This window comes from Anser anser (genome assembly GCF_964211835.1).
Source record: "Anser anser genome assembly, contig: HAP1_SCAFFOLD_159, whole genome shotgun sequence".
Taxonomy (NCBI): Eukaryota; Metazoa; Chordata; class Aves; order Anseriformes; family Anatidae; genus Anser; species Anser anser.
Window position 1 is genome coordinate 126,148 of NW_028153762.1, and position 27,976 is coordinate 154,123.

General features: G+C 34.7%; 2 protein-coding genes across 2 annotated transcripts in view; both read right to left on the reverse strand.

The window, feature by feature from the left end:
- Positions 1-7,086, reverse strand: part of LOC310891530 (adhesion G-protein coupled receptor V1-like) — a gene marked incomplete at its 5' end in the record, with an annotated part of 74,354 nt that extends 67,268 nt beyond the window's left edge. The window contains 5 exons of the mRNA XM_083853799.1: positions 175-445; positions 1,651-2,216; positions 5,106-5,219; positions 6,634-6,738; positions 7,081-7,086. Of these exons, the coding sequence (XP_083709925.1) occupies positions 175-445; positions 1,651-2,216; positions 5,106-5,219; positions 6,634-6,738; positions 7,081-7,086 (1,062 nt within the window). The remainder of the gene's footprint in view (positions 1-174; positions 446-1,650; positions 2,217-5,105; positions 5,220-6,633; positions 6,739-7,080) is intronic.
- A 1,993-nt stretch (positions 7,087-9,079) lies between these two features.
- Positions 9,080-27,972, reverse strand: LOC310891528 (adhesion G-protein coupled receptor V1-like). The gene is made up of 15 exons (XM_083853797.1): positions 27,132-27,972; positions 25,497-25,706; positions 21,129-21,259; positions 20,771-20,870; positions 19,598-19,777; positions 17,875-18,038; positions 17,218-17,311; positions 15,125-15,203; positions 14,497-14,635; positions 13,851-13,992; positions 13,102-13,364; positions 11,340-11,515; positions 10,374-10,498; positions 9,339-9,505; positions 9,080-9,253 (listed from the first exon to the last, which is right to left on the reverse strand). Exons 1-15 carry the CDS (start codon positions 27,955-27,957, stop codon positions 9,095-9,097), a joined length of 2,955 nt encoding a protein of 984 aa, XP_083709923.1. The 5' UTR covers positions 27,958-27,972; the 3' UTR covers positions 9,080-9,094.
- Positions 27,973-27,976: the final 4 nt, after the last annotated feature.

Sequence of the window (27,976 nt, forward strand, 5' to 3'; positions counted from 1 at the left end):
AAAGACTTTGGATGTGGCTCTTTATACTGAGAATACATCAGCTTGCTTCACTTAAACTCAAGCACAACTACTTCAATTTAGCCAATCCACCAAAACTGGTGGATCCTAATCCTAATCCTACTCCCTAATTATTATCTATCACCTCCTCAAAACAAGTTCTGAAATCAAACTTACCTCAGATGGTTCGCTGACTTCTGCGCCTCCCTGTATTGTATGAGCTAAGAGCTTCAGAAGATAGGGCTCTGCTTCTTCTGGTATGTTATCATCAATAATGGTCAGTGAAAGTGTGACCAGCATCTGTCCTTGATCAAAATGTATCTCCCCGGTCTCTGGAACAAGGTCTGCAGTCACAGGTGACAGATCACTGCTATTTCGAGTTATGACCCAGGTCACAGAAACATTTCCATGTGTTCCACCATTTCTTACGATCGTGATCCCTTCAAACCTGTGGTTTTGAATGAAAATAAAAATCTGTAACATGCAATTATAATTAATATCGGTTTACTTAGCTATCTGTTCCCTGGAAGATTTATACTGACTTCAGTGGAATCGATATTAACTGCTGCTACTGACATTTGAGTCAGGACTTAAAATTTGTGAAATCATACCACAGAAGTAGACTTTTCTCAGGTTGCTTATTCATGAGATAATATACATAAAGACATGAGTAATATATCTAAAGACATTAGTTAAAATTTATTTTGTTTACAGTAAGAAAGATACTGAGAAGAGGAAAGTTGGCATGTTTATATTTTTTCTCAGGAAAGATGTTAAATTTCAGAAAACTTTTTCTCAACTAAATTTCTACACTGTTTTATGGACTATATCAAAATACAATTGTCAGGCATGAGTGTTTAAATAATGATTTTATTTAAAATAAAGTGACTCAACTATTTGCCTATGCACTGAAATATAATTTATCAATATTTGTGATTATGGAAATGTCACGTTTCCTGTATCTGTGTATAAGAAAGAAAAAAAAAAAAAGTGAATATTGAAGTGCTGGGCTCTACATACTAGAAATTGTTCATAAAATCATAGGTTGATACATTACCTCTTTCTCTGGGGATGAACCACCATCACTAGCTAGCAGTGGACATTTTTACTAAAACTGGCAATATTGTATAGATATTAGTTCTGCTTGTAAAGATTTGTGTGGAGATTTGTTTTTAATTTATCTGTAAAATTACATGTATTTAACTTTTTTGGAAGTCTATGGGTATTCAGTACTTCACAGAAGACACTCACCACCATTTTTTAACCAGAGACTGACTTTAAATACAGTATAGACAAAGATTTACTGGGAAAGGAAGCCTGAAATATATTTTCCACTTGTATGAATGGGTGTGTGGCCGCATCACAACTTCACTGATCCATCTTTTAGATTAAGGGTTTTTCAGTATTTTGATAATGTCATTAAATATTTACAGTTCTCATATATAGTTCATAAATATTAAAATACTTCTGCATAATTAGACATTTTCTCCCTTGAAAATTCTATATCGTTTATAATAATTACACAGTAGGTGATTTCTATATTAATTTTTCACTACTGATTTTATAATTACTGTCAGTGAAATCCTAAGGATGCTTTACAGTGCCAAACAAATCCCTTAACATGACGAGATACTGTTTGAAGATCTGTAGTACCTTGAAATTTGGTCTTCATCAATGATAACAGTTTGAGTAAACAGGATACTGTTGATTGAAAGCACTCCATAGGGTTTATCATTTGGTTGGATGGTGACGTGAACAACAGATGGATTAACCAAAACAGCATCTCCCTGTAACGTGTCCTTAAGGAGCATAATTTGGAAGGTCTCAGCAATTTCTGGTATGGCATCATCAAGGATCTTGAATTTCATATATACTTCATGAACTAGAGGTGTGAAGACAATAGTTGTATTTGGCTGAAGATCTAGGAAGTCTAAATTGAGCTGCGCGTGTGCTGTTGAATTCCCAGTTATGATGGTGTAACTGACGGAGACTTCACATTCATCAGGTCCAATTAATTTTCCACTGTCATCCTTACCACGAATCACTTGAATTGTGAGCATTTCGACTTCCTCAGGCACCATGTAAGTGCTCTGAGCAAATCGCACAGGGCTGTCATTTTTCTTAATATTAATCTGAACAGAATTCCTTGTGGTGTTGATTTCAGCCCCTCCCTCCACACTCCTGAGATGAACAACAAACAATTCATCATTTTCAGGTATCTGGAAAAATAATAGTAGCAACAGGGTGTAAGTCCCATTTCAAATACATGCAGAACACTTACTTAGAAATATGTTATGTATATTTAGCAATAAAGGGAAATAATATAAACATTACAACCCTTTTCACATTAAAATAAACAGGCAAAAAGAAACTCGCTTGCAACTTTGAAAATCCCTTCTCAAAATTGAATGTTTCCATTTTCTAAGACATACTTCTATGCTATGGAAATATGAAAAAGTGGGAAAAGACAAAAAAAAAAAAAGGGCAAACAAAAACTAGGCAAGAATCAGATGAAGCTCTATCTTTCCAACTAGAGAGTGTGAGGAGATCCAAACTCAACTTGTGGAAGTTGCTCTGCTTGGACACAAGTGTTCCTGACAGTTATTTAGTCTGACATCTTTATTTGCTGATGTTAACACCATTTTACATCTATGCATGCCTGAAAGAACAGAGGAACAACATATGAACACAACCTACCTTGGCCCTTTTGTTCCTATTCAACGGGAAAAAGAACAGTTCCTACTTTCAGACAGACTCACATTCCCAGCACAGCTTCAGTCACAGCTCTGAGAATGTGCTTGCTGATGCTTATCTATTAATTAGACTTTGGCATTTCTACATGTGGTTTGTTTAGAACTGCACTTTAGTTTTAGCTCTTTAGTCTCTAATAACTGATGCAGCAGACAAAAAAGAAGGGTTTATAAGCCTTGAATTGCAGAATTTAATATTTTTTACTTTATATTATTACATTTTATTCCCCAGTCTTGATAGGCTAAGTCTGTTTAACTGGAAAATATCATTATTTTATTAATACAGAGAGATTAGAAGGAAATATTTAAATATTACATAAGATCCTCACATCTCATTCTTGTTGTGGACTCTCAGAAAAAACAGTATTATTTGCTTCTGAGATAAATTCCACAACAAAATTGCTTATGTGTTACTAATGGCATTGCTTTGTTATAGGGCTGATGAATCCTTTCCATGTAGTTCTGTTTACTGAGCAAAAAAAGTTCAGAATTCCTTGTGGTCCAATATTTCTTCTCTTTTTACACATTTGTTAATTGGCCACCCTTAGATCCTGTTTCAGGGCACAAAGGGTATGCACGCCGCTGTCTTTGTAGCTGAGGCCAATTTTGTCCCTTGTTTGACTTGTGGCACTTAAACTTGCATAATATTATTGACTGATGCAGGTTGTTTGTTTTTTTTTTCCAGCGTGAGATTTGCAAGCTCTCTGTCACCTCTCTCCTACACTACTATTTCCTATTTTATCTTATTAAAATTGATGTTAACTTACGCTTGTTTTAGTTCACTAGTTCATATACTGTCTTGCAGTACAAAAATACGCATTTGACAGTCAGAACGTACATGCCATTTTAGTTGCAGATAAAATCTTAGTATCCTACATAAATAAGGCATTGTGGAGCTTTCAATTACATCATGATTGACCAATAAATACATGAGTCAAACTTCGAATATAATAGTATAAATGATTTCCAGTGCTGCCTTGCCTCTTTAATTTTCTCTTAAAGTTGCAATTATACTTAAAAAGGAAACCTGCACAGGAAAAGTACTATAAATGCAGAGCTGTGGAAATCAGAACTGCAGTCCCCTACCTTCTGTAAGGCTGCACAATTCAGAAAAATACTTGTTTCATTGGTTTCCCTAACTCAGATCCTAAAAGCTCAAATTAAGTTCTGACAGTAGTGTTACTGGATTCTTGTGAACTCTATCATCATCATCATCAATAAAGGTTTTTGTGCAAAATTCATCTTTCACATACACTTGTGAAAGACCTTCAAAGAGTGGAAAGACGTTGACTAGACACACCAAATACAGATCAAACTTTTAGAAACAGAAGTTTGAGAGCATTTCTCAGAATAAAAATAAATAAAATCACATCCTCCCAAGAGAAAAGACCCTAATAATTTATTTCTGTGTGTAAGTCACTGAAATATTACATTGAATTGGAAAGAGATGTTTCTACACTTCAGCACCCCAGGTTGGCACAGCCTCTTAACACTAGAGTATCAGTAGAAATGTGGAAGGACATTTTTTATAACTAAGAGTAAAAAGGAAACAAGCTGCTTTACAGTTCTGTGCTCGCTTCTGAGACACACACCTTTCACCATTATTGTTTTCTTATGAATTTCTTACTAAGTTGTTTTGTATCATATATACTTATTTTGATGTCTCAGTTTTCCCTCTTAAGCTTATTATAAAGGAAAAGAAAAACACAAAAGAAAAGTGCAGGTAAGAAAAAAGGAAAATCACAAGTTGCAAATTAGAAGAATGTTTTGTTTACTCTGAGATAAAAAGAAAGCCTCACAACCTATGAGTTATGTTGTGTTTTTTTTTTGTTTTGGTTTGGTTTTTTTGTGTGTGTGTTGTTTTTTTTTTTCAATTGGCCAATCTGAAAACAGAAAAATGTTAATTATCACCTAGTATTCATGCTTTCCACAAGACTGCATGTTTGTTTCAGGAATCTCATCTATTTTTAGGATTTTTTCAAATATGTTTCTACCCTGAAACATATTTGAAAAAAAAAAACCACAAACAAACAACGACAAAAAATATTTTTGAATCTGCCTTTTCCCTGTGAATCTTCAATGTGTAATATTCTTTCTTTAGTGACAAAGATAACATGTCTGCTCAGCCAGGATATGCACATAAACTAAAACTATTCACTGATGAGAATTAAAGAGGGAGCTTGGAAAGAGTAAAAATAATAGACCAGAGAGCCAAAATTTAACATCACTTCATCAAATAGAACTGCTTTTAACCTTATTTAAGCCAAGCCTTTTTGTAACTTATTACTCTAAGTCTTTCCAGAACTTCAGTTAACCTTCTACGTATCAAAGCCTAAGATGAAGTCAGCTTGTTCCTACCTGATCATCAAGCACTGTTAAATTATAAATCAGCTTTGATCTCCCAGGTGTGAATGTAATATTTCCCTTAGCTGGACTTAGGTCTTCTTCAGCTGGGTTTGGACCATCTTTTATCTGCAAAGAATTGATTTGTCTGATGAGAAGTCTATAAAGCAGGAATACAAATCCAGTGCAAGTACAATAACCAATATGCAGTGTGACTTGCATAACAAATGACTATCTGTTCAGCCATCTCCAACTTACAACTTACATGAACATTCAGTTGTGAAAATCTGCTCTTTTCTGGCAGACAGTGTAAGTCAGAACAACCACTCTGAAGAAATCCCGTATTTCCAGAATAAGAGGAAGAAAACTACTTCCATATAGGCCTATGGGGACTCTTTAGTATATTCTGATGCATAACTGACTCTTTCATATTACAGAAAGGATATTCATGCAAATTCAGTTTGAATCAATAGTATTTCATAATAAATTCCAAGACAAAGTAATAGTACTTACTGGTTTTGTGTCCCTTCTATCTTAACTTGTGATATTAAAGATACTAAATTTAACAGTCAAACTCAAAATACTACAAAGCCTCTTAAAGGTCATATGGGATTTTTTGGTTTTAGAACATTTTGTAAATTATTTTTCAACATACATATATAATGATGTGAGACAGACCTAAGTAATTGTCCAGAGAGTAAGATTTACTGTACCTTAAAACAAACATATTTGCAAAAAATTGCACAGAGAGTCATATTCAGTACTTTAACTATTCATGCTATATTTAGTATTAATAAAATCCAGTGCAAAGCTTTTCTGGTTTTGACAGGTCTAGACTAAAGCTTTGAGGTCTAGATTAAAGCCTTACCCTATAGGACCAGGCAACTAGTACAGAAATATCTATATGAAAGATTTTATATATAATTTTAAAGTAAATAATAGAGTCTGAGCTAGATAAGAAAAAGAAAGCAATGAAGTCAGTAATTGTATCACATTCAAATCACATATGTAAATAACAGGATAAGTATTCAACATGATTAATTATTTCAAAAGCTTCATTTGCAGGGGATTCAAGATAGAGATCAAGATACAGATGATTATAGATACAGAAATTCACCAAATCCTGAGCACTCACAGTTCAAAGTTGGGATAATCATTAAAGACTCACTTGAATATTTGTATGTAAAATAAATATTTTTTAAAAAAATTAAAAAAACTTAGATAAGACACTTCTTACATACTTAATATGCATTATTTTCTAGTAATACATACTGATGTTGCCTCACGTACCTTTCTAAATGACAGAATATACTCGGTTTTCTCTAGTACCTCTTAACGTTAAACAGTCAATTAAACAGTCAGATAATTACAGTATTTTCTATATGACGGTTAATATGAATCCCTTTTATGAAACAGATCTACCTAATGTAGATGTAGGTATTTTGTCCTTCTTCCCCTTTTGCAAACACTTCAATAAATTATGATTACAGCCTCTCAGTTTAATCCAACAGACTACTGTATGAAGTCTTTTGGATAAACTCACCTCAAAAGTTATGACGACCGTCCCATAGGTTCCCCTCTCTCTAATTAGAGTGAGCGGCACAAATTCATTTCTGCCCCTGGGCTCATTCACTGTGATTAAGGCAGACTAATGAGGAAGAAAAGGAACAGACAATCAGACACAGATCAAATATCACAGCAGAATGAAGAAACTGTTACCATAGAAATATCAAACTCCCACAGACAAGTTAATCCAATCCGCAAACCAGTCCACTGATGGCATACATTTCCTAGCAACCAATTAGTTCAGCTAATGAAAACCTTAAAAGATTTCAGATAAAAATGTATCACGTAATGCAATTTGTGTGTTTTTGTTGTTGTTGTTGTTTGTTTGTTTCTGTAAATGAACATAGTCAACATACACAAAGCACTGACATATCATCACTGGTATTTTTAGGAGCTCCTACACCCATTAAAAATAGGTTTTCACCATCATGAAGTCGTTTATTAGATAGCTAGCTATAAATGTACTCAGGACAATCATTTAGGTCACTGGTCACTTTTTTAGGCTATTGTAGGTAACAGATTTTGAAGATATCCACAAATCCCAGAAGCAGCTTGGCTTAGTACTGTGGCTCTAACATTTTCTTATGTTCTTATGTTTTTTCAGAGAAGTCCTATACAAAATTATATTGTCAGAATGCTGTCAATAAGGCATAGCTACTCGTTCTACTAATACAACCTCTGTATTATTGCAAATATCATCTGCTGGAGTAACAACAGCATCTTATCCCAGAGGGTGTTATAAAATGCATATATTATGACAATGTTCCCTCAGTAATTGGTAATTAACCCTACTGCAAGAAGCTGTGCCTGCTCTTCAGAGGAACAGGTTTATATTCAGAAGCTACTTCTTTGTTTACATGCTACATTTCAAAACTGAAATAACAGTAGCAATAAAAACAAACCAGATGTAAATTATACACTCAGGTAGAGAGTATTTATACATCCAAACAAGTCTGGAATTTTAACTGTTATAAATTTCCAATAGAAACAAAAATAATATGTCAGAAATACATGCTTATAGATTTACTTCCTTTCATTATCCTTTCAGAACTAAGCAAACTACCCACATTAAAGCCAGAGAAGACTGAAGAATATTCAAACCTGGATGGAACTGGAACTGTTTGTGTGACTCACAATAATCAAATAGTCTTCTTCCTCCACTGCAAAATGTTTCACACGTCTGGTATCCAGAACAGAAAGAGTCTGTATCTGCAAGGGAAATATGAGGGTGACTATGTTTATCTACATATGTATATAAACAAATACATTTTATATTACATTGTATATAGTGAGAAAAAGTACGCATAGAATGTTAAGAATTCCAAAATTATGTATAAAACTATACATGAAATAGCTTTTAAAACTTTATATTTTATATATATATATATATATATATAAGCAACTAATTTACAGAATTAACATAACTTATCATACATTTTCCAGAAAATGTTCTATGACTTGATTGCTTGAGAATTTCTTCCCCCACTTCCAAGCAGAGCTACAGGCTGGGAGATGAGTGGTTGGAAAGCTGCCTGGCCGAGAGGGACCTGGGAGTATTGGTGGATAGTCGGCTGAATATGAGCCAGCAGTGTGCCCAGGTGGCCAAGAAGGCCAACAGCATCCTGGCCTGTATAAGAAGCAGCGTGGCCAGCAGGGCTAGGGAAGTGATTGTGCCCCTGTACTCGGCTCTGGTGAGGCCACACCTCGAGTACTGTGTTCAGCTTTGGGCCCCTTGCTACAGGAAGGACATGGACGTGCTCGAGCGAGTCCAGAGAAAGGCAACGAAGCTGGTGAGGGGTCTGGAGAACAAGTCTTATGAGGAGCGGCTGAGGGAGCTGGGGTTGTTCAGCCTGGAGAAGAGGAGGCTCAGGGGCGACCTTATCGCACTCTACAGGTACCTTAAAGGAGGCTGTAGCGAGGTGGGGGTTGGTCTGTTCTCCCACGTGCCTGGTGACAGGACAAGGGGGAATGGGCTAAAGTTGCGCCAGGGGAGGTTTAGGTTGGATGTTAGGAAAAACTTCTTTACCGAAAGGGTTGTTAGGCATTGGAATGGGCTGCCCAGGGAAGTGGTTGAGTCACCATCCCTGGAGGTCTTTAAGAGACGTTTAGATGTTCAGCTTAGTGATATGGTTTAGTGAAGGACTTGTTAATGTTAGGTCAGAGGTTGGACTAGGTGATTTTGGAGGTCTCTTCCTACCTAGACAATTCTGTGATTCTGTGATTCCCAGGTAATCCTCCCTGCACCCTCAAATGTAAATATATAAAAAATACAAACAATGTAAACAACTAACTATGACAAACTTACATCACTGAAGTTATGTAGTATTTTAGGACACAAAACTAACTCTTGTCACACAGAGTGCTTTTTTCTAAAACATGGCCAGACTGGAGGACCTCCCTTGGTCCTTGCCAACCCATACTATTTTAAGATTTTAAAATTAAAATCGATTTACCCACAACAATCTGTGTCCAGCCATGAATGCATACACACTGTTGTTAGAAGCTCCCTGTGTGGCTCCTCCATGAGTAACCACAAGGTAGGAAGAGGCTCCAATTTGGAAAGACACACAACTTGTAGGATTCCACATACTGAAATTCTGCAAGAAGAATAAAAAAAAAGTAAGATTGTGACTTAAATTCCTTATTAACTAGCATGTCTGGTGTTCAAAAACAAACATTTACCTCAACAGGAACAAATACTCCTTTCCACTGGTAGACAGTAGAAAACAAAGCTGGAGGCATACGCAACAGAACACCGTACAGGATTTCTCTTGAGGTAAAGAAACACCAACCAGATGCTGATTCTTCCACAAAACTTTGCAAGACAGATAGGACACTGATACCACCCCCTGCAATATAGTAAAAAATAAAATAAAATAAAATAAAATAAAATAAAATAAAATAAAATAAAATAAAATAAAATAAAAACACTATTTACTATTATATTACTCTTGAGATCTTTTCTAACCCCATTCCCATTATTTACCTCCCAAAGCCAGACCTAGTATGAGAAATGATGAAGTTGTGTCTTAGTATTTGTTATAAGTGTATATAAATACATAGAAATGTTACAATGCTAAGGATATAATGAGAGTTAAGCAGTAAATGTATTTTTCATTCATTACAACTGCACATGGAAGACATATAGGCAATTTGAGTCTGACTCATAATAATTGATCTTGGAATTTAGCTAACAAGAGAATTAGCTAGATAGCAAGTAGTAAAGAAAAAAAAAAAAAAAGACAAATTACAAAATGTTCATGTTTTGTTCCCCATTTACAACATGTTCATGTTTTTATTCCAAGACGGTCCCTAAGCACCGTCTTGTCAGAACTAAACTCCAGGAGCTAGACTCTTGCATGTCACATGTCATTTATACTGTGTTAGAAAGATCCTGAGTTACAAGTAGTACGGAACAAATTTTATTACACACACACAAATAAATAAATAAATAAATGGCTAGTGACAATAATGTTCATATTAGCAGCAAAGACAGAAATAGAGATTACTGAAACTGGCAGAAGTGGCTGATGACAAGGTGATTCTTAAGCAGCTAAAGTATTTTATCTACTAAATCTTACATAGGAAAATATTAACTGAATTGTGTCTGAATACTTGAATTTACATTCCCAAGCTACATCTCCTGTATGCTTGGCTACTCTCTTACTATCTCCACTTCTACAAAAGCAGTGGACATTCTCTGTAAAGTGAACGTACTGATGCCAAATGCAGTATCTGATGATGTCTCCCACTCAACGCTCACAGAAACGTTAAGCCCATTACTCCGTGAAACTTTCAAATAAGCTGTAGTGTTGGCTTCTTCAATTATGATGAAATTTGTCCTAAATGTGAGAATCATAAAAATAAGGAAAAAATTATTTTATAGTATATTCATTGCTGTAATAAAAATAAGATTTTTACTGTACAATTCCAGATGCAGAATATACAACAGAAATAAAAAGAAAATATTAATAACAGGTTTCAGTATCTGATGGACTGGTAGCTACATTAATTAGGGTTTCCCAATGATCCTTACTACAATCATGCAAAATCATAGGCAATTCAACAAAATCTTTAAACAGACTGAAATTTAAGTATATTAAATTCACGTAATAAATGTTTAGATAATATTATTATTAAATATTAATATAAATTATTAACTCTAAATATCAATGTATTAATAAAATAGCATACATACATTTTTTATTTAAATAGTAAATTTATTTAATCTGTATGGTTTCAGCTGAATGGTTTTTAAAAATGGCAGTCCATATGTGTCACTTGCTTCTGAAAAACAGCCTTCAGTGAAAGTATATTTTTTACAGGTTTAAAAATGAAAGTAAATTATAAAACGTATGACTTCCTGGACACTGATATGAGGTTTGGAACTTTTAACATGGAATACTATCAGTGGAATATGTAGGCACTAGTGAAGTATTAGTTTATAAAGAAAAATAATAATAAATAAATTGAAATTTTGGATTATGAATAGTCCTTTTTATGCATTTTTCTACTCTTTTGTTTAGCAGTAATAGTATTTCACAATACCTTTCAAAGTTACAGATTTACAAATTGGGTTGCTGAATTTCTTTAATGCGATCCATCAAAAACAAAATTGTAGAGAAATATTATCTCTTTGGAGTATGAGCAACTATCTCCTTTTTACTGATCAGTGTAAAGTACCTATTTCCAACTGTATAGATGCTGAAAAGCCCTAGTGGAGCCTGGTTTTGTAATATTGTAATCATAGTTTCCACTCTCGTGCCTAGTCTGGCTCCTCCAGTTGGATTGAACAGGGTGACAATGAAGTGCTCATCCATTTCTGGTTCTTCATCTAGTACCGCAGAAATATGCAGCGTCTGATAACAAAACAAGCATACAATGTTATTGAGACATGATAACAGATGATGACACAGCTCTATCAGAATGTGCTACCTTTTTTTTAAATTTATTTCACTATAAGGCTTTGGATAGCATAGCAGGAGAAGAGCAGCTCATGAAGCTGGAGAGGACAGAATTGAGGCAAGCTCAGACTGAGTTCAGACTGAGGTTCTAAAGCCATCCATCTAGTGGCCTCCATTGGTGCAACACTAAGATGAGCATATTCACTTTTCGTTGTTGTTGTTCTCTTTTCTTTCTTTTCTCATCCTATGATCCTCTGAAGTTTTTGATCCTAATTTCATACTTTTGTTCTCTATTTATTCCATACATTTTTGGGTAGTTTATACTCACAACACAGCTATAAGTGTAATCAGTTAAGTTGGTTTTAATTTATTTTAGTTGGCAGCTAAGCTATCTTCAGGGAAACAGGGTAATCTCACTACTGGTGCTGTCAAGAAAGAAAAGGAAAAGGAAAAAAAAAAGCAAGAATAGTGAGAGATTTGAAATACTCTTTCCTCTCGATGCTTCTTTCCCTCTCCTACACCACTGTGGATGAAGATCAGGTCTTCTAAAGGCAATCTCAAACTAGCAAAGAGCAATCTAGAGAAAGCTAAGTGCTTCACTTTCATTTGGGGCTCACTGTCATCCTTCACACTACTCAAACAAGCAAAAAATTTCATAGGTACGCATAGCCTTGCTGTACAAAATAAAAAGTTAGTGATGATGCATTTGGAAATAATACAAAATTTACAATGTTTTATATTTCTGTTCATTTCCACAATAAACCATATTTACCAACTATATTAAGAAGGCTCCAACTTCTTATAGATCTGCTGCATTGTGATTCCAAATGCATCTAAAGGCCAGAAATTGAAAACCAGTGTTTCCAAGAAAAGTTTGTCTCAGTTTCTATCCTATTGCCTGTAATATGCTAACACTAGCTTCACCAGCTTTACTGGCAAAAATAAATAAATCGAATTGTGATTAAACCTTACAAGAGTCAGGATTCACAAACTTAAGCTAGTTCATTTTGTAGCTGACATTCTTGTGAGGACAGTATAGAGGCAGTGAGCTTAATACTTAAGTTATTTTCCAATCCTAAGACAGACAACTGTTCTACTTTTTGTATTTGTTGCAGCACATTCTGTTTAGTTCAGACTAACTAAAATGTTAAATCACAGAATGGGATTTTTACTTTGATCTTAACTATTAGGCTTGCAAATTATCACTTTAATTTAAAGTAAGTTTGCATTTCAGCTATAGATTGACTACATAAAAAGAACTGTTCCAAAGCACACATGAACGTTATCTATAGTGTACTGTTTTCAATTTACCTCAACCCTTACAAACTAAGAAACACCTAAAGATGAGCCCATTTAATTTTCACACACTTCCACATCAGATAATAACAGGAAATCAGTCACAGCTCATGACTCAATTCACTTTATGAATGAAAGAAGTAGAAAAAATAAACAGAAGATAAAGCACAGACATTTCTGAAATCTTTCCAATATTTCCAAAAAAAAAGCTTCCTAGACTTCTCTGGTAATAACTAGCATATTACCTTGAACCTGACTCCCTCTTCGAGCACAATATATCCTTGAGAAGGGGTCAAATCCATTGTTGCCTCTGAAGAATTAATCTCACTTACAAGATACTGAACAGTCACAGTGCCAAATATTCCCTGAGGTGGTTCTCTGATAATATTCAATACTGCAACACTTTCCATCAAATGGATAGATGTTTGCTCTCTCAGAAAGAAGTGATTGCTGTTATTGAATGACAAAACTCCATGGCCATCATCATTGGCAAGTATAGTAATTGTAGCTTTTGAAAAAGAAATAATGAAAATATTCTTTGGTTAACATAGTAAAATATAAATATACATATATAGTAACATAATACATAACATAAACACAAATACATTCTTCCTTTAGTGTGTATATAATGCTTATGTGTCCATGACATTACCTGAAGAGAATGGGAAGGCATTTCACTTTAACTAGGAAGATCTCTAGACAGGAAGAATATAGTCTCTCCTAGAAAAGGATTATGAACTCTCTAAAAAGACCTCAGTTCAGTGAGGTAGTACACATTGAAAAACTCATCTTCGTGCTTTCTGATTCATTGCTTTACATATAAACTTTTTAATTGCACAGATTTCACAGGGATGTTTCAGAACCTTCCAAAGGAGTATAAAGATTCACCATAGCAGGACAATGGTGCTTTCTGAAATATGATTATTCAGAAAAGTGGAATTAAAATGTGTGCCACAGAATTCTAAAGAAATGGAACATTAAAACTAAGTTTTACCTGTTGTGTTCTCCCCTAATTCCAGCCCCAGAGATGGATTTGTTAAAATTAACTGGAACTTCTCATCACCTTCAGGAATCTCATCATCAAAAATCATGACATCAACAGATTTATGCCTTTCTCCATCAGCAAAAAAAAGAGTCTAGCGTTGAAACACATAAAGCACCGAATACTTACATCAGTTAATATCACACAGAAATTTTTGACTACGGTAAACAGAATTCTGTGAAATAGGAAGGAAGGGAAAGCATAGGAAGAGCCATATTCTCTGTTCCTTATAAACTGATTGAATCAGAAATATAAAGGTTCAGCACATTACAGAATGAGGACAAGAAAGAATAATTTATTTTGAAAGTCCTGTTGCAAAAATAGTCTATGAAAAAGTTTGTATGTCTAATCAAAATTAAATTTGAAATCGATGTTTGAAAGTTTACATTTTGCTTTATATTAAAAAATATATTTTTAAAAAAGAAATAAATAGTAAGAATAAGAATATTTTTATTTCATTCTATTTAGATTACCAAAGCAACTGAAACAAGCTGAAACATCTAGCATCACTACTGATCATTCTGCAGAATAATCAAGAAGATATTCTTTTACGGAAGCTGAAAGAATAAAAAGTACTAGATTTAGAGTTGCTTCTTACCCTTGAGGTTACATTAAAATCCAAACCCAGCTGGGCCTCCAAATTTTGGGCATAAAAAAATACAGACACATTGCCATATGATCCTCTGTTTCGGTAAGCCATTACTGTCAGATTCCCATGAGATTCACTAACTTCAAAACTAAAATAAAAAGAATAATTCTCAATGTTCACTGATTATGTTCTTTTGAAAAAGATAGTACATTTTTATTACATTTTCACTCTGAATTATTCCCTACATTATAGTTCTCTAACGCATCCTTTTTACCTTTTTTCTCTTATCTAAATTGAATTAAGTAACACGAGGTTTTTGTTTTGTTTTGTTTTGTTTTTTGCTTACATGAATGGTGAGGCTGGAAGAGTTGATGCAGGCTGGGGAGGTTAGGCAAATTGGTGATATAAAAGGACAACAGTGAAAGTAGTAATAAGTAAAAGAATTCTGATTAGATGAATAGTGAATTTTTGTTTTCAGTGTGGGAATCCCACTTTCTAGTTCAGCTGAATTGAATGATTACTTTACCATCTCAAAGACATGGCCCTATTTTTAACAGGAGTTTTACTTTTAGAAAGAAAATGGGCAACACCAATCACTAATTGGCACAGTAAGTTCTTCAAGGAAGATGAGACTTACTTGGTACCTTCCCATTCAATTACTCCTCTTACACCATCATTAGCATCGATAACAATTTGAGAAGCTAAACCTTCCACATCTAAAAGGCAAAACAGAAAGACAAAAATTAAAGAACAATAAAATCAATTTTCTTGATTTTCAAGAATCACAGAAGCATTTATTCAATCGGTACTAATATTACAGTGTCTTTACAAAAAATGTGTAGGAGAAAATGGGAGTGGGCAAGATAACTGGAAAGAGTCCTTACTACTAGAAGTGCAATAATGCGTCTTGAATTAGCACTGTAATATTTAATAATGCATAAAAAAAAAAAAGACTAAGGAAAATGTAGAAAGTTAAACAGCACATAAAACATTAGAAAATAATAAAGTCTAGATTTGCGATGGAATCTTAATTTGTCTTCACTATAAGTGTTTATTACAATGACATTCAATATTTTGCATTTGCCATTCTGAGTATGAGAAAGACAATGAGGAAGAATAATAAATGATTCAGCATTTCATCTTCTATTTGTGCTTCAGTGCCTCATCATACATTCTAATGGCACACCTCAGATTTCACTACAAATACACAACTATTAATTTATTTGTGGGGTGTTCACATACTGTAATATTCTACTGCTCCATAAAGACATACAGGTATTTACAATTAGCCTGAAATCGTAATTGAATACACTGCAGTGTGAAAAACACCAAATAATAGGTTAATGTCAGAAAAGTCTACTAACTTCAGAGACCAGAACTTTACAGTCAAAACTTAATACTTCTCAGAAAATAGGTTGTTGTTTTTCAGACAACCGCACCACACAACTACCTTAACTTACTTGTTTACTTTTTATAAACTTCAACTTACTTTCTAAAACCAAATTGACTTCACCGAGTCTGCCATAAGTATATTATGTTTAGATCCATATACATTTTTCCATCAATTCAGATAAAACTGAACAAAAGTAGAAGATTATTGCCATGAATCTAAGCCTGTCACTATGAGGTAGAGATGACGATGAGCAATAGCTCTACACAGACAACAGAAGTGTTACTGAGGTTTACAAATCCTGAGGGAGTAATGGCAATTAGAGACATTTCTGCTTCACTCCTGCATTTTCTCATGTCACCCTGAAGTCAGATCTGTTCACCCAGGATCTGTAAGAGTTTGCTCACAGACACACACGCGGACACACGTATTTGAGTCAGGCTATTTCTTCTACCAGAAGAATTCACTGACATGTTATGTGAACACATTTTTTCCTTATGACTTAAAACTATTATTTTCTCATTGTAAGTAAAGCTGACCCAATGCAGTGTCACATCAGTGTTAAATGGTCATGGTTCAAGGAGACAGCCAAAGAGAAAGTGAGACTATACAACACTGTTTAGTTTGGATGAATCTTTCATTCTTATATGCTACTCCTTTCATATTTTAGACTCAACTATTCACAAATCAGCAATGAGTCTTGCAAGTTACCTTTCAATCTGTAACGAATTAACTCAGTCACTTCTATAAGCATGCAAAGAAAAGGGAAAAGAGTCAAAGAAGATGTCTGACATTATATAACTAGTCTTTAGTACCACAGGATAATCCAACAGTTCTTAAAGCTAATGACTACTATTCTACTGAATTCTGAAGAAGCAAAATGAGAAGCAGACTAAGCAAATAATAAAGATCATTGCAAGAGTAGGAAAACCATAAAATATGTTTCCTAAAAGTGATAAAAGAATAAAAACAGACTTTTTTAAAAGAGTGAGCAGAGTAGCCACATAAAGTTTTTTTTTTACTTTTTTTTTCCATTTTGTAGTTTGTAAATGAAAATCAGATGAAAAAATCACCAATAAACTTTTCAAATAATTGTCCTTTCCAACTGATAATTACTAACTCCTCTACGAAAATTAATTTAAATTTTCCCAGAGTTTAAAAAGCAAGAGATTAAGTGTAATAATAAATCTATTTCATATTCTATGATGTTTCTTCTAAATAACCATGTCTCATCTCAGCATAGTTGGTAAGTAAGAGGAATAATGGTAATCTCCCAAGGTAATATAATATAAACCATTAAAAAGGAAAAGTAAAAATAATTTGCTATAAGATGTTTTTACCTAGCTTAGGTGGGGATGACGTTGAATGGTTCATGATGAGTTCCACTGAAGTTAAATTAACCAAGGAGAATTCTTGCACCTCTGGTATATCATCCTGCAAAACACAAATACAGTACATCCTCTTCTCATTGTCCTTTAAGAAACTTCCACAGAAGTCACCAAAAAGGATCACACAACAAGTCTCTAATATTACTGTGACACTAGAATTCATTTTTCTGTTTTCCTGAAATAATTTTATTGGGTCTGAAACTGATTATCGTGGAAGAATTAAGTAAGACATTATATATCATGAAAAAGATCCTGTGGTGACGCTAAACTATTCTTGCAAATAAATTACTGACCGATTTTAGAGGCATGTATCTCCAGCAATGAAAAAGTATGAGCCTGTAGCCAGCCATGAAGCACACTGTTCTAAATACTACTAGATAGTTGGTAAAGTTTTAATGAGACAACTTTATTACCTTTAGACAGAGGTAGAGCTGCTTTCTGTGACTATTTGATCCCTTGTGATTTTAATATTAAGATTGAAACCATCTTTCTAAATGATAGTGAAATATAACACAGGGCTTCAAATAATGGCTGCAAGCTTTAGTTCCCAAAATATTACCCTTTTGAAATCATACAGAAAAGTACAGAATTAAAGGGTTTAGAGGTTACCTCTAGAATAGTAATATTTATGGCAACTGATGTTTCTCCTTCTTCTAAAATCAGTGAGCCAGAAGCAGGTACATAATCAGCTCCTGGTTCAGCCACAGTCTCTTCTGTCTGATTACTTACAGTGAGCAATCCTGTAACTGTGGCATAAGTAACATTGATAGTACCTGTTTAATTTGTGAGGAGAAAAAAAAAAAGAAAAAAAAAAATTGTTTTTCAGTTCTTATATAATGTTCACTGGAATGGATAAAGACAAGAGATCAAATTCTCATCCACAAAATAAAAAGACTAACTGCAAAACAGAAGGATTAAAAGAGTTATCCAAAGTACATTGGAGCTAGTGTACCTTTGTTACCGTTATCAATATGCCTTCAATTTGACCTTTGCTGACTTGTCTGTCTGCATAGGACTCAAAAATCATTGGGTCCAAATGCATCCAGAAATTTGAAGTTCTGTGGACCATAAATATGAAATTGCTGAAAGACTAACTGGGACATCTCATGTACCATTAATATGAGTTTTTGCAACAAGGACACTTTTTGGGAATGACAGATATCTAAGAAAGGCTCTAAAGACAGTGCTGGGAAACACAGATTAATAAATCTAGATACTTTCCTGGGTAGATTGACAAACTTCAATAGAGAACAAAATTAGGGGACACATGGATAAATATTACCAAGCAGAAAAGTTATACATTATAGTTTTGAGAATAAAGCCACCTCTCGCTAATCTGGTAGGGTAAGTCAAGTGGCAAACATAAGGAGTATGAACCTGAAATAAAATGATAGATGAAATTAAAAGCTGCTCTATATGAAATAAAATGTAAGAGATAAAAGAGTCCTAATTAATAAATAAGTAACGATGCTTATTTTAATTCAGTGAGAGATCTTGCACTTACTATGAACAATTATCTTAAAACATTAGTTTACTGAATAGTGTTCAAAGAGTACACTAGAGTATGGACTGGTATTAAAAAATAAATGGAAAAATAGTGTCATTAAAATGTCTCTAAAACTCTCTGGTGTCTCCAGATCTTGAAAAGCACTGTAAATGTTACTTCATTTCAAAACAAGTATGGCAAAAGAAACAGCCAGATTATCACCGAGGTGTAAATATAGTCCAAAAAGGCAAATAGGAAATTATTATACATGTTTTCTCACAACATAAGTTGCTATTTTCAGGCAACAAACACAAGATTCATTTTTTTTTTTCATGAAGCACACTATTGTATTGTAGAATTGAATACTATATAGTTTAAAGGATGTTAATGGATAAATTGATTCAAAGAGGAATCAGAAATTGTCAGAGGAGACATAAATTGAATTCAATGGTCTGGACACAACTTTTTCCATGTGACATTCCTAAGGTGCTGACTTCCTGAAATTCAGAGAAAAAATATGTGGGATGTGTGTACATGTCACTTTTCTCATGTTTTTTATTTTTTCTGAAGAGACTAATGCTTTGAGACAGACTCATTAGACAAAAATATGGTAACCTTAATAGCCACCTGATTGTTACAGCTTTCAGATCCCTTGCTGTATTAATGAGGATTATGACTCTAGTAATAAGTAATATTTAGTTTCCAAGTCTGCAGAAAGAAGCTTAGAAGTTCTGAAAAAAATACCAACTGTAACAAAGATTTTTCCAAACTTTCATTATCATGGCTTTTATTTGCCTAATGATAAGCAAAACAAAACTTCCTTTCTCTTGGAGTTGTTATACAGACCTAGAGATCCAAATTCTCTGTTAATAAAAAGCTGAATTGTTTTGTTTTCTTCTGGGATTAAAACCACCCTGGATGTGGAAGCAAAATTCAAAATTCCATGTGGTTCATCACTAGCTTCTACTGTTAGAACAGCTTCATATCCTTGACTATCCAAAACAGCAGCACCTGTAGAAGAAACTCCTGCAAGAGAATCAGTGGACTGCAGTGAATGAAGTGTTATGCAACTAATATTTTTGTCTTACATTATTGTTAATATTACATTTAAATAACGTTCAGTAGCCATGCAAATACCACGAAACCAAAGCTCACTGAAGTATGTGGATGGTGTGGGACCTACACACATATATATACTTACATTCTATAACAAATAGAAACAGAAATTTTATGCATACCAAGTACAAAGTCACAAAAATGTATTAAAAAATAAGAAAACTTAACAGGCCAGTGCCAAATATCAACTTCCCTATATTTTAAAAGGAAATAAACCATTTTCCCAGGAAGTACCTCCAAAAGCTTAAAACTATATTCCACTTCACAATCATTACATCAATAAACTGATATGTTTTCCAACTATTGCTTTGATGAATAATTTTGCTCATCCCGTTGGGCCACAGTGACTCTCGGAAGTTGATAAGGCACCTCGCAGCAACACAATCCATGTCAAGTTAGTTTGGTGTTTGGACATTAATTTCAGTTTGAAGAAAGGTATTTCAGAACGGATGCAGTTTAAGGCTTCTTTTCTCACTATAATTTTAATGGCAAGAATAAAATATTCTGACCACCTTGAATTCAGGGACAGATCAGTAAGTCTGCAGCTTGACAAGATTGTTTAAAAAGATAAAAATATCTGCATGTTTCATGGCAACTCTATCCATGACATATTAGTAAACTCAGTTTGCATTAAGATTAAGGGAAGAAACAACCATTGAATTAAATAGGCAGAGTTAAATCAGGATTGAAAACCATTTAAGTGTATTTGTGGAGACACGGTGGGATTTATATATACATACATAAGGACCAAGCCTATTTCAATAAAATGTTAATGAACTTTGCGTACTTTGCACCAGCTGCAGTTTGCTCAGTCCTATACCTCCAAAATGAAATAATAAAATTAAAAATATTATATTATTAAATGGTATTTTTAAGATGTAGCTGGCTATAGTTCTGCATTACCTTCTGTTTTGATGTTGTATAGGATGACTTGGTATTCTTCTTTTTCTTCAGGAATATGGTCATCCAGCAGATCAACATACAATGTTGTATTCAACGTCCCCTATTTGTTTTAAGGGTAAATTGATTAGCCATTATTTTATAAAACACAAGTGATATCATAATGACAAGTATTTTGAACAATTTCTTTAAGAAGAGTTAAGTATCAAGAATTGTAAGCTCCCTCCAGTTTGTAAGTCAAAAAGTGAGAAATTAAATAATCAAACCAAGAAAGAAGGACTGTTGAAAAGGCACACTTTTTCTCAGATCAGTTCTAATCACACTATTTTCCTGTAGCCAACATCACTGTTTATGGACTTACCTCAGGAAAAAAAAGTATTCCAGAATAGTTTGCAAAATTTTGTTTTACATTATGTCCTACTATCTTCCACTCAACAGTAACATTTCCCAGTCCTGGAGGAGTTCTTACGATGTGGAATTGTAATTGTTCTCCTAGGAATAAAGGACAAGATGCAGTGTTTCAGGGTCTCCTCTTCTACATGTTGGTTATAAAAATGAGAGGTCAAAAACATGCATCACACAGTTAAAGTATTTTTCCTGAAAGATATTGCTATTTTTGTCAGTTTGAATTTCACAGTAGTTATATACCACATTCACTTTTAATGCTGAAAAGAAAAACCTAAACTTAAACTCTTCTAGTTTTTTTTTTTCTGTTTTTAGTTCACACTTGGAAATAATTATGAACATATGAGGGAACTTGGTATAGATGAATAACTTAGAAAGGGAATGTTCATGAAAACATGCGCAAACATTAGAGCAATACAAGTCTGTAAACTGTACAAAACAGTAACTACTGTATGTACCAACAATAATAGTAGTTTTCTACAACAGTTCCCTGGAAAGAATACACATTATCTGAACATTTGCACTGTCTTGTGACTTTATTCAATGCATGCAGAAAAAAATGCTTATAATTATCTGTAAGTTCCATTTATGTGAGTTCGAACTTACAAATATGGTCACTGTTAGAAAACAAAACATTCAGAAAATGTTAATAATTTCTTATAATCTCAGAGGTAATCAGTATTGCTGGACAATGTGCATATAAAGGAAGCAAATACTATGGTATTTTGCACATTTATAACATTTAACCCCAAAGGCACTTTAATTAAAAAGAGTAGACCTCTTAGTAGGCTTTGTAAAATGTGGAAATTGTTTTATATTCACAAGTTTTTCACAAAATTTCCATTAAATATTTTAAATGTGGACATGTGAAATTAGCATGTTATATCAACATGGAATAGATCAGTAGGCAATATTTTGCAAAACATTCACAATAGAGGACAGATGGTTATTTATAATAGGTAGGTACATGGCATTCATATTTCATATGCATTTTTCAGGTCCACAGAATTTAAGTTCAACAGCACATTTTGTCCTGCATTGGCTTTCAGAGACATGAAATATGCAGAAATCTACAATTCTGAGATTTTTGAAAACAATACATGAGATTTCTTTTGCTTATTGAAGAATTAACAAAACATAAGATAATGTTATAATAACATTATGCTGCCCAACTAGTCCCTTTGATTATGCAATTTAGAGAGCAGCAACTTAGGATGCTGTCTTGCTATTCTACTGTATTACCTTACAGAATTGTACAGCATTGTACAGCTAAAACTGGCAAGAAAAATCTGAAAATTTTCTAGTTACATTTATTTTTTGTAAGGAAGAGTCAGAGATATGCATGTATATTGGCTACCAATGAAAGAGAAAGGAATTCTTAACTTCAAGAGCCCTTAATATACTTAAATAAAATTTAATATTGTAAAGAAGTAATACAAAAACTGTATACACCCATTTTCAAATACATAAATGTGCTATTCAGCCCCAACATTTCAAACTTCAGTTAAGTCTCAGAGATGTCAACATTGATGTCGACATTGATGTCGACATCTTTGGCTTAAGTTGGTCCATGTTGCTTCTAAGAAAATTAAGGAATTCAAAATTTATTGATATCACAAGGATTCCACTTCTACAGTCAAATATCTGGATGGTAGACTCCCAATTTACAGGTTCCTCTGAGGCTAAATCATTACAGTGTTTAACACTGCACTGCAATCCACTATGTTCTATTTGAGAATTTTGCATATCCATTACAAAGAAATAAAGATTTAAAAGAAAAGTGGTTTCAATGGTTTAGTACCATTGGGAAAACACACACACACACAAATAAGGCAAAGCTTATTTCAATATATCTCTATAAGTTATAATGAATTTTCATTGAAGACTGGGAAAAATGCTTTATGATATAGAAAGCTGTTCCACTATAATCCAAACACTGAGAAGAAACTTGAAGTCATTATTACAGATTCCAAGTAGTTATTTACTGATCCATGTTTCCTACCAGCTTTACCAAGATTTTTTTGGTATTCCTATCCAGAAGAAATGCTAATATGAACACTAATTGATTTCTGAAGATTGAAAGTGTTATTAGGCTAAATTCAATATTTTTTTTAATATTTAATCCTTATCCATACTTTTACATTTCTACATTGTGACTTAATAAGTGATGCATCTCTTACATAGAGAAACAAAGAGGTGGGTATTTATCGCTGTGAAGAAGGGAGCATCAGCCGCTCTCCTCTTCCTCATTACTTTAAGCTACTGCAGTGCATTTTCTTGTAATACAGTTACACAACTGTCGCAGACCCCTGTCCAATAAAAAAATACTACACTTATCCTCAATAAGGTAAAAAATAACATGCACATTGTGAAAACAAAATGTATTCACTTAACAGAAAATTTTCAATAACACAATAACTGTAAAAGTAATGATATTTGGATTTATGTCTGGTAAATTTTGCTTTCGAATGAAAAAAATATTTTGACAAACTAAAATAATCTAAATGCCTTAGCTCTTTTGCTCTTTCTCTATTTCTCCCTTTTTCTCTCTCTTTTTTTTTTAATCAAAGACACTTAGTTCACTTGTTTTGTTTCTGGCTGGAAGGCAATGAACTATTTCTTTTCACAACCTGGAAAAATAATATAATAATAACTATATATAATAATAGAACTATAGCCAAGTACTTCAGTTTCAAGCAGCCAGCATTTGGTAGCATGCTATGAATAACATTTAACCAGTTGAAAGTATTCAGGGACTTTGGGACTGAGACAGTTTGTATTAATTCCTTGTGCTCATTAACAGCTCTTCTTAGCTAATCATATCACATCTGGCTTGGCACAGAATTAACACAAACCATACCTAGATAAAAAACCAAAGGTTATGATGCCCTTTCATGTTGGGAAAACAAAACAAAAAACCTTTGGTTGAGAAAGCCATTTTTCTTCAAACAGAAAATGTAGTGCACACATTAGGGGACAAGTTCCTGTTTTGTGAACTTTCCCTGCCCATCAGTTCAAACATCAGAGAAACGTGATACTGCAATACACTGAGATTCCATCAAAGGCCACCTAAAGCAATCACCACCAGTACTATTATCATCCTATGCAAAACTGCATCAAACTGTAGATGAAACATGCCGTGTATTCTTTAAAACAATAGTAGAAATGTTTAGTACATACCAAATTATTATTGTTCTTTCTCAAATGTTTGCTTTCTCTTATAATTGCTACTTCCCAAATCATCTGCCATAAAAAAACATCAGGTTCATGGGACAGACAAAGGGAAGATGTTACCCTAGTGTTTCTGCAGGAATGTTTTCTAGAATATTTTAAATTCTTTGTAAGTCGCTGATAGATCTGATTTGCTTATGACTATTAGGTGTGTGTATGTTGGCAGTCATGAAGTGGGCTGGCAGGAGCCTCGTGCAGGCCAACAAAGAGAAGGGCAGAGTCCTGCCCCTGGCGGGGAGCAGCCCCAGGCACCAGGGCGTGCACCCTGATGGAGAGCAGCTTGACAGAAAGGGCTTGGGGTCCTGCTGGACACTGCACTGGGCAGGAGCCAGCAACATGCCTTGTTACTAAGAAGGCTGATGGCATTCTGGGCTGAATTAGGCCAAGTATCCCTAGCAGGCTGAGAGAGCTATCCTTCCCCTCTACTCTGCACTGGTGAGGCTGCACCTGGAGCACTGGGTCCAGCTCTGGGCTCCCCAGTGCAAGACAGACCTAAACGTACTGGGAAGACTCCAACAGAGGGACACCGAGGTGATCAAGGGAAGGGAAGAGAGGCTGTGAGAGCTGAGACTGCTCAGCCTGGAGAAGGGGAGGCTCAGGGGGATCTCATCAGTGTCCTTCAATACCTGAAGGGAGGGTGGAACAGGACAGAGCCAGGCTCGTGTCAGTGGTGCCCAGGGACAGGACAAGAGGCAGCGGGCACAAACTGGAGCACAAGAGGTTCCCTCTGAATATCAGACAGCACTTTTGTGCTGTGTGGGAGCACTGGCACAGGTTGCCCAGAGAGATTGTGGGGTCTCCCTCCTTGGAGATACTCAAAAGCCTGGACATGGTCCTGAGCAACCTGCTCTAGGTGGCCCTGCTTGAGGGGGAAAGGACCAGATGACCTCCAGAGGCCCCTTCCAACCTTAAGCATTCTGTGATTCTATGAATGCTTGCAAGAGTTCAAAGTACATGTCAGGTATGTGGATATTCACTTCTTGCTGGTGTTCTCTGAACAGTGAAACACAATCATTGTGAGTCATTATCAACTGAAAGCACAAAGATGGAAACTGGCATTAAAATTTGAGCGTGGTCAACACAAAGAACACACCTTCACAACCAATAACAGATCTTGAGGCTGTATGGAAGCTTATAATTCCTGCCACATTGTCACTTGCCAGAATAATCACTGTGACAGTGTCAAAACTGGGCAAAATTCGACTCCCTCCTTCAGTATGGACCAGGCTGATTTCAATACTTTCATCATCCTCTGGCTCTGGATCATCTATAATGGGCAGCGTGACCATCTTCTTTGTTTCACCTACAAGGAGAAGAACGTATACAACCGTGTGTCCACTTGGAAACCACCTTGTAAAAAGACTCAATCATCTCATTTTGAAAATAATTAAATACATAAAATATATTAAAATTGCATGAAACAAACTTATTTACCTTTCTGGAAGTCAGTGAATGTCATTATGAAATTTTATCTAATTACTATTGATCAGTCACATTAAGCCAATAAAACGATCACATCATTAAATATACTATGTAGAAATTAATTATATAGGAATTATTTCGGAGTGCCTAGAATTCTTTATTTTCATTACAAATTCTATGACTTTAAAATTTAACTTAGAAAAGGGGAATATCATTCTTGAAAAAAAAATAAATTGCCAGGTGCTAAGCTCTCCGATGAACCATTTACACAAGGGTGTACATTCAATATGAGTACATTTACTGAGCCAGGGAATGCATTGAAATGGGATGACATTTTGTTAGTTCCTTGCCTTTGGGACTATCAAAGAATAATAATGTAAGCAGCAAACACCGTTAATCTCTAGTCGCTATATATCCATTAAAATTTACAACACAATCCTGTTGTTCAGTGCGTGTGCATAACCCAGCTGTGTTTTATGATCATTAGAATATCAATTTACAGAATACATATGTATTTCCTGCTAGATTGTCTTTCAAAATACTTCAAAATCAGTTTTTACTAAACTTATAACTGGTAATGTAATTACATGTCAGCCTCACAATCATTGCCAGCAGCCATGCCTTACTATTCAGATGATTTATCAAGCTAGCACACTAGAATCTTTACTACGCACCTGGAAATTGCTTTCAAAATATCAGTTCGATTAACTCAGACTTTGAAAAAATAAAATACAGCATAAAATACAGCATGCTGCATGGTACTTAAGTAATGTCTGAGAGGGACTTGTTTGTCCTGTTTGCAATTCTTTTAAATATGTTCTGTTATGTTACGTTTAAATATGTTTTGTTATGTTACAATATGATCTCAGAATTTAAAGAGATGTCATGAAAAATTAGTACTGTAGTGACCGAGGGCTAACAAAAGACCACTTAGGCCTGATTCTCATTTCCATTATCCTTGCTGTAACAACTATCTTCGACTTTATTAATCCTTACTTATGTGGTAAAGGAAATCTTTATAGTGCAATATTTATACTGCAATATTTCTTTAATAAAAACCCTTAGGTATTTATTGTGCTTAGATATTTCATTGTGCTTTGCTACCACTGTGTGTGTTCTGCAAGATAATGCTACATGCTAATGAACAACCATACTCTTTTGCACGTGTATCCTTAGCATTCAGGAAAATTTAGCCTAAGAAGAAGATATCAGTTGTCAAAACATCCACAGTATCGTGTACTTGTCACGTTCTTTTTTCTTTTTCTTAGTTTTACAAAACAGAAGCCAAAACGAGAGCTTGTCTCACCTTCAGCAAACACCAGAGTCTCACCGACACCTATAAAATCCAAGTTTGGAGTAGCAGTCCCACCAATGACACGCCATTCCACTGTCACTTGTCCCAGGCTGCCTTCTGTTCTGTGTATCATTAGCTGCACGTTGGTCTGAGGACGTTCCTCTACTTCAACATACAGACCTTTCTCTGTTGCATTGGGACTTACACTGTAGATCTTAAACACTCCAAATGCGTCTCCATTCATCATTATGATAACTGTGGAGGTATTTGGCTGTCCTATGGTTGGTTGGTTTTTTGAGCTGGCTGAGACGTTCATCAGTTCTGCTTTCAAAAGGGTTATAGTGAATCTCTCATCCAGTTCTGGCAGGCTGTCAGGCAGTATGGTAACTGTTAGATTTGCAGACTCTTCCCCTTCCTGCATTATGGCCCACTGTCTTGTAACAGGTTCATAATCACTGCCAGCGATGGCTTGTGTGCTGAAGAGGGCGAATGCACTGGTAACGTTTTTCTTGTAGGTCCGGAACCCTGAAGTGTTGTTAGTTAATGGGCTGATATCTGACGTCAGCCAAAGGCAGAGAGGAATCCCTGAGGCACTGGAAAATGTAAAGGCTGAACATGCTTGTTCTTTTAGGCACTGAGCTGCACAGGAATACACAGGGTCACTTGCTGCTGACACATTCACTCTGGTCTTGGATGGTTTGTCAGGAATTCCTTGTACAGGAGGCTCGTAGTAGGCCAGGATATCCTGACCTTGCTCCACAGCAAGAGCTACAACGTCAGTCTCAGAAGTGCTGTAGAAAATCTGCAGCTGACCAAATCTTCCCTCACTAAAAGACATTATAATAAAATAAAGTTCT

Excerpts from the sequence above, each read along its gene's own strand:
- LOC310891528 (XM_083853797.1), bottom strand. The coding sequence starts at position 27,957 with ATGTCTTTTAGTGAGGGAAGATTTGGTCAGCTGCAGATTTTCTACAGC. Across the intron at positions 20,871-21,128 it reads GAATACTTTTTTTTCCTGAG|GGGACGTTGAATACAACATT; the intron begins GTAAGTCCATAA and ends TAAAACAAATAG. Across the intron at positions 19,778-20,770 it reads ATACAACATCAAAACAGAAG|GAGTTTCTTCTACAGGTGCT; the intron begins GTAATGCAGAAC and ends ATTCTCTTGCAG.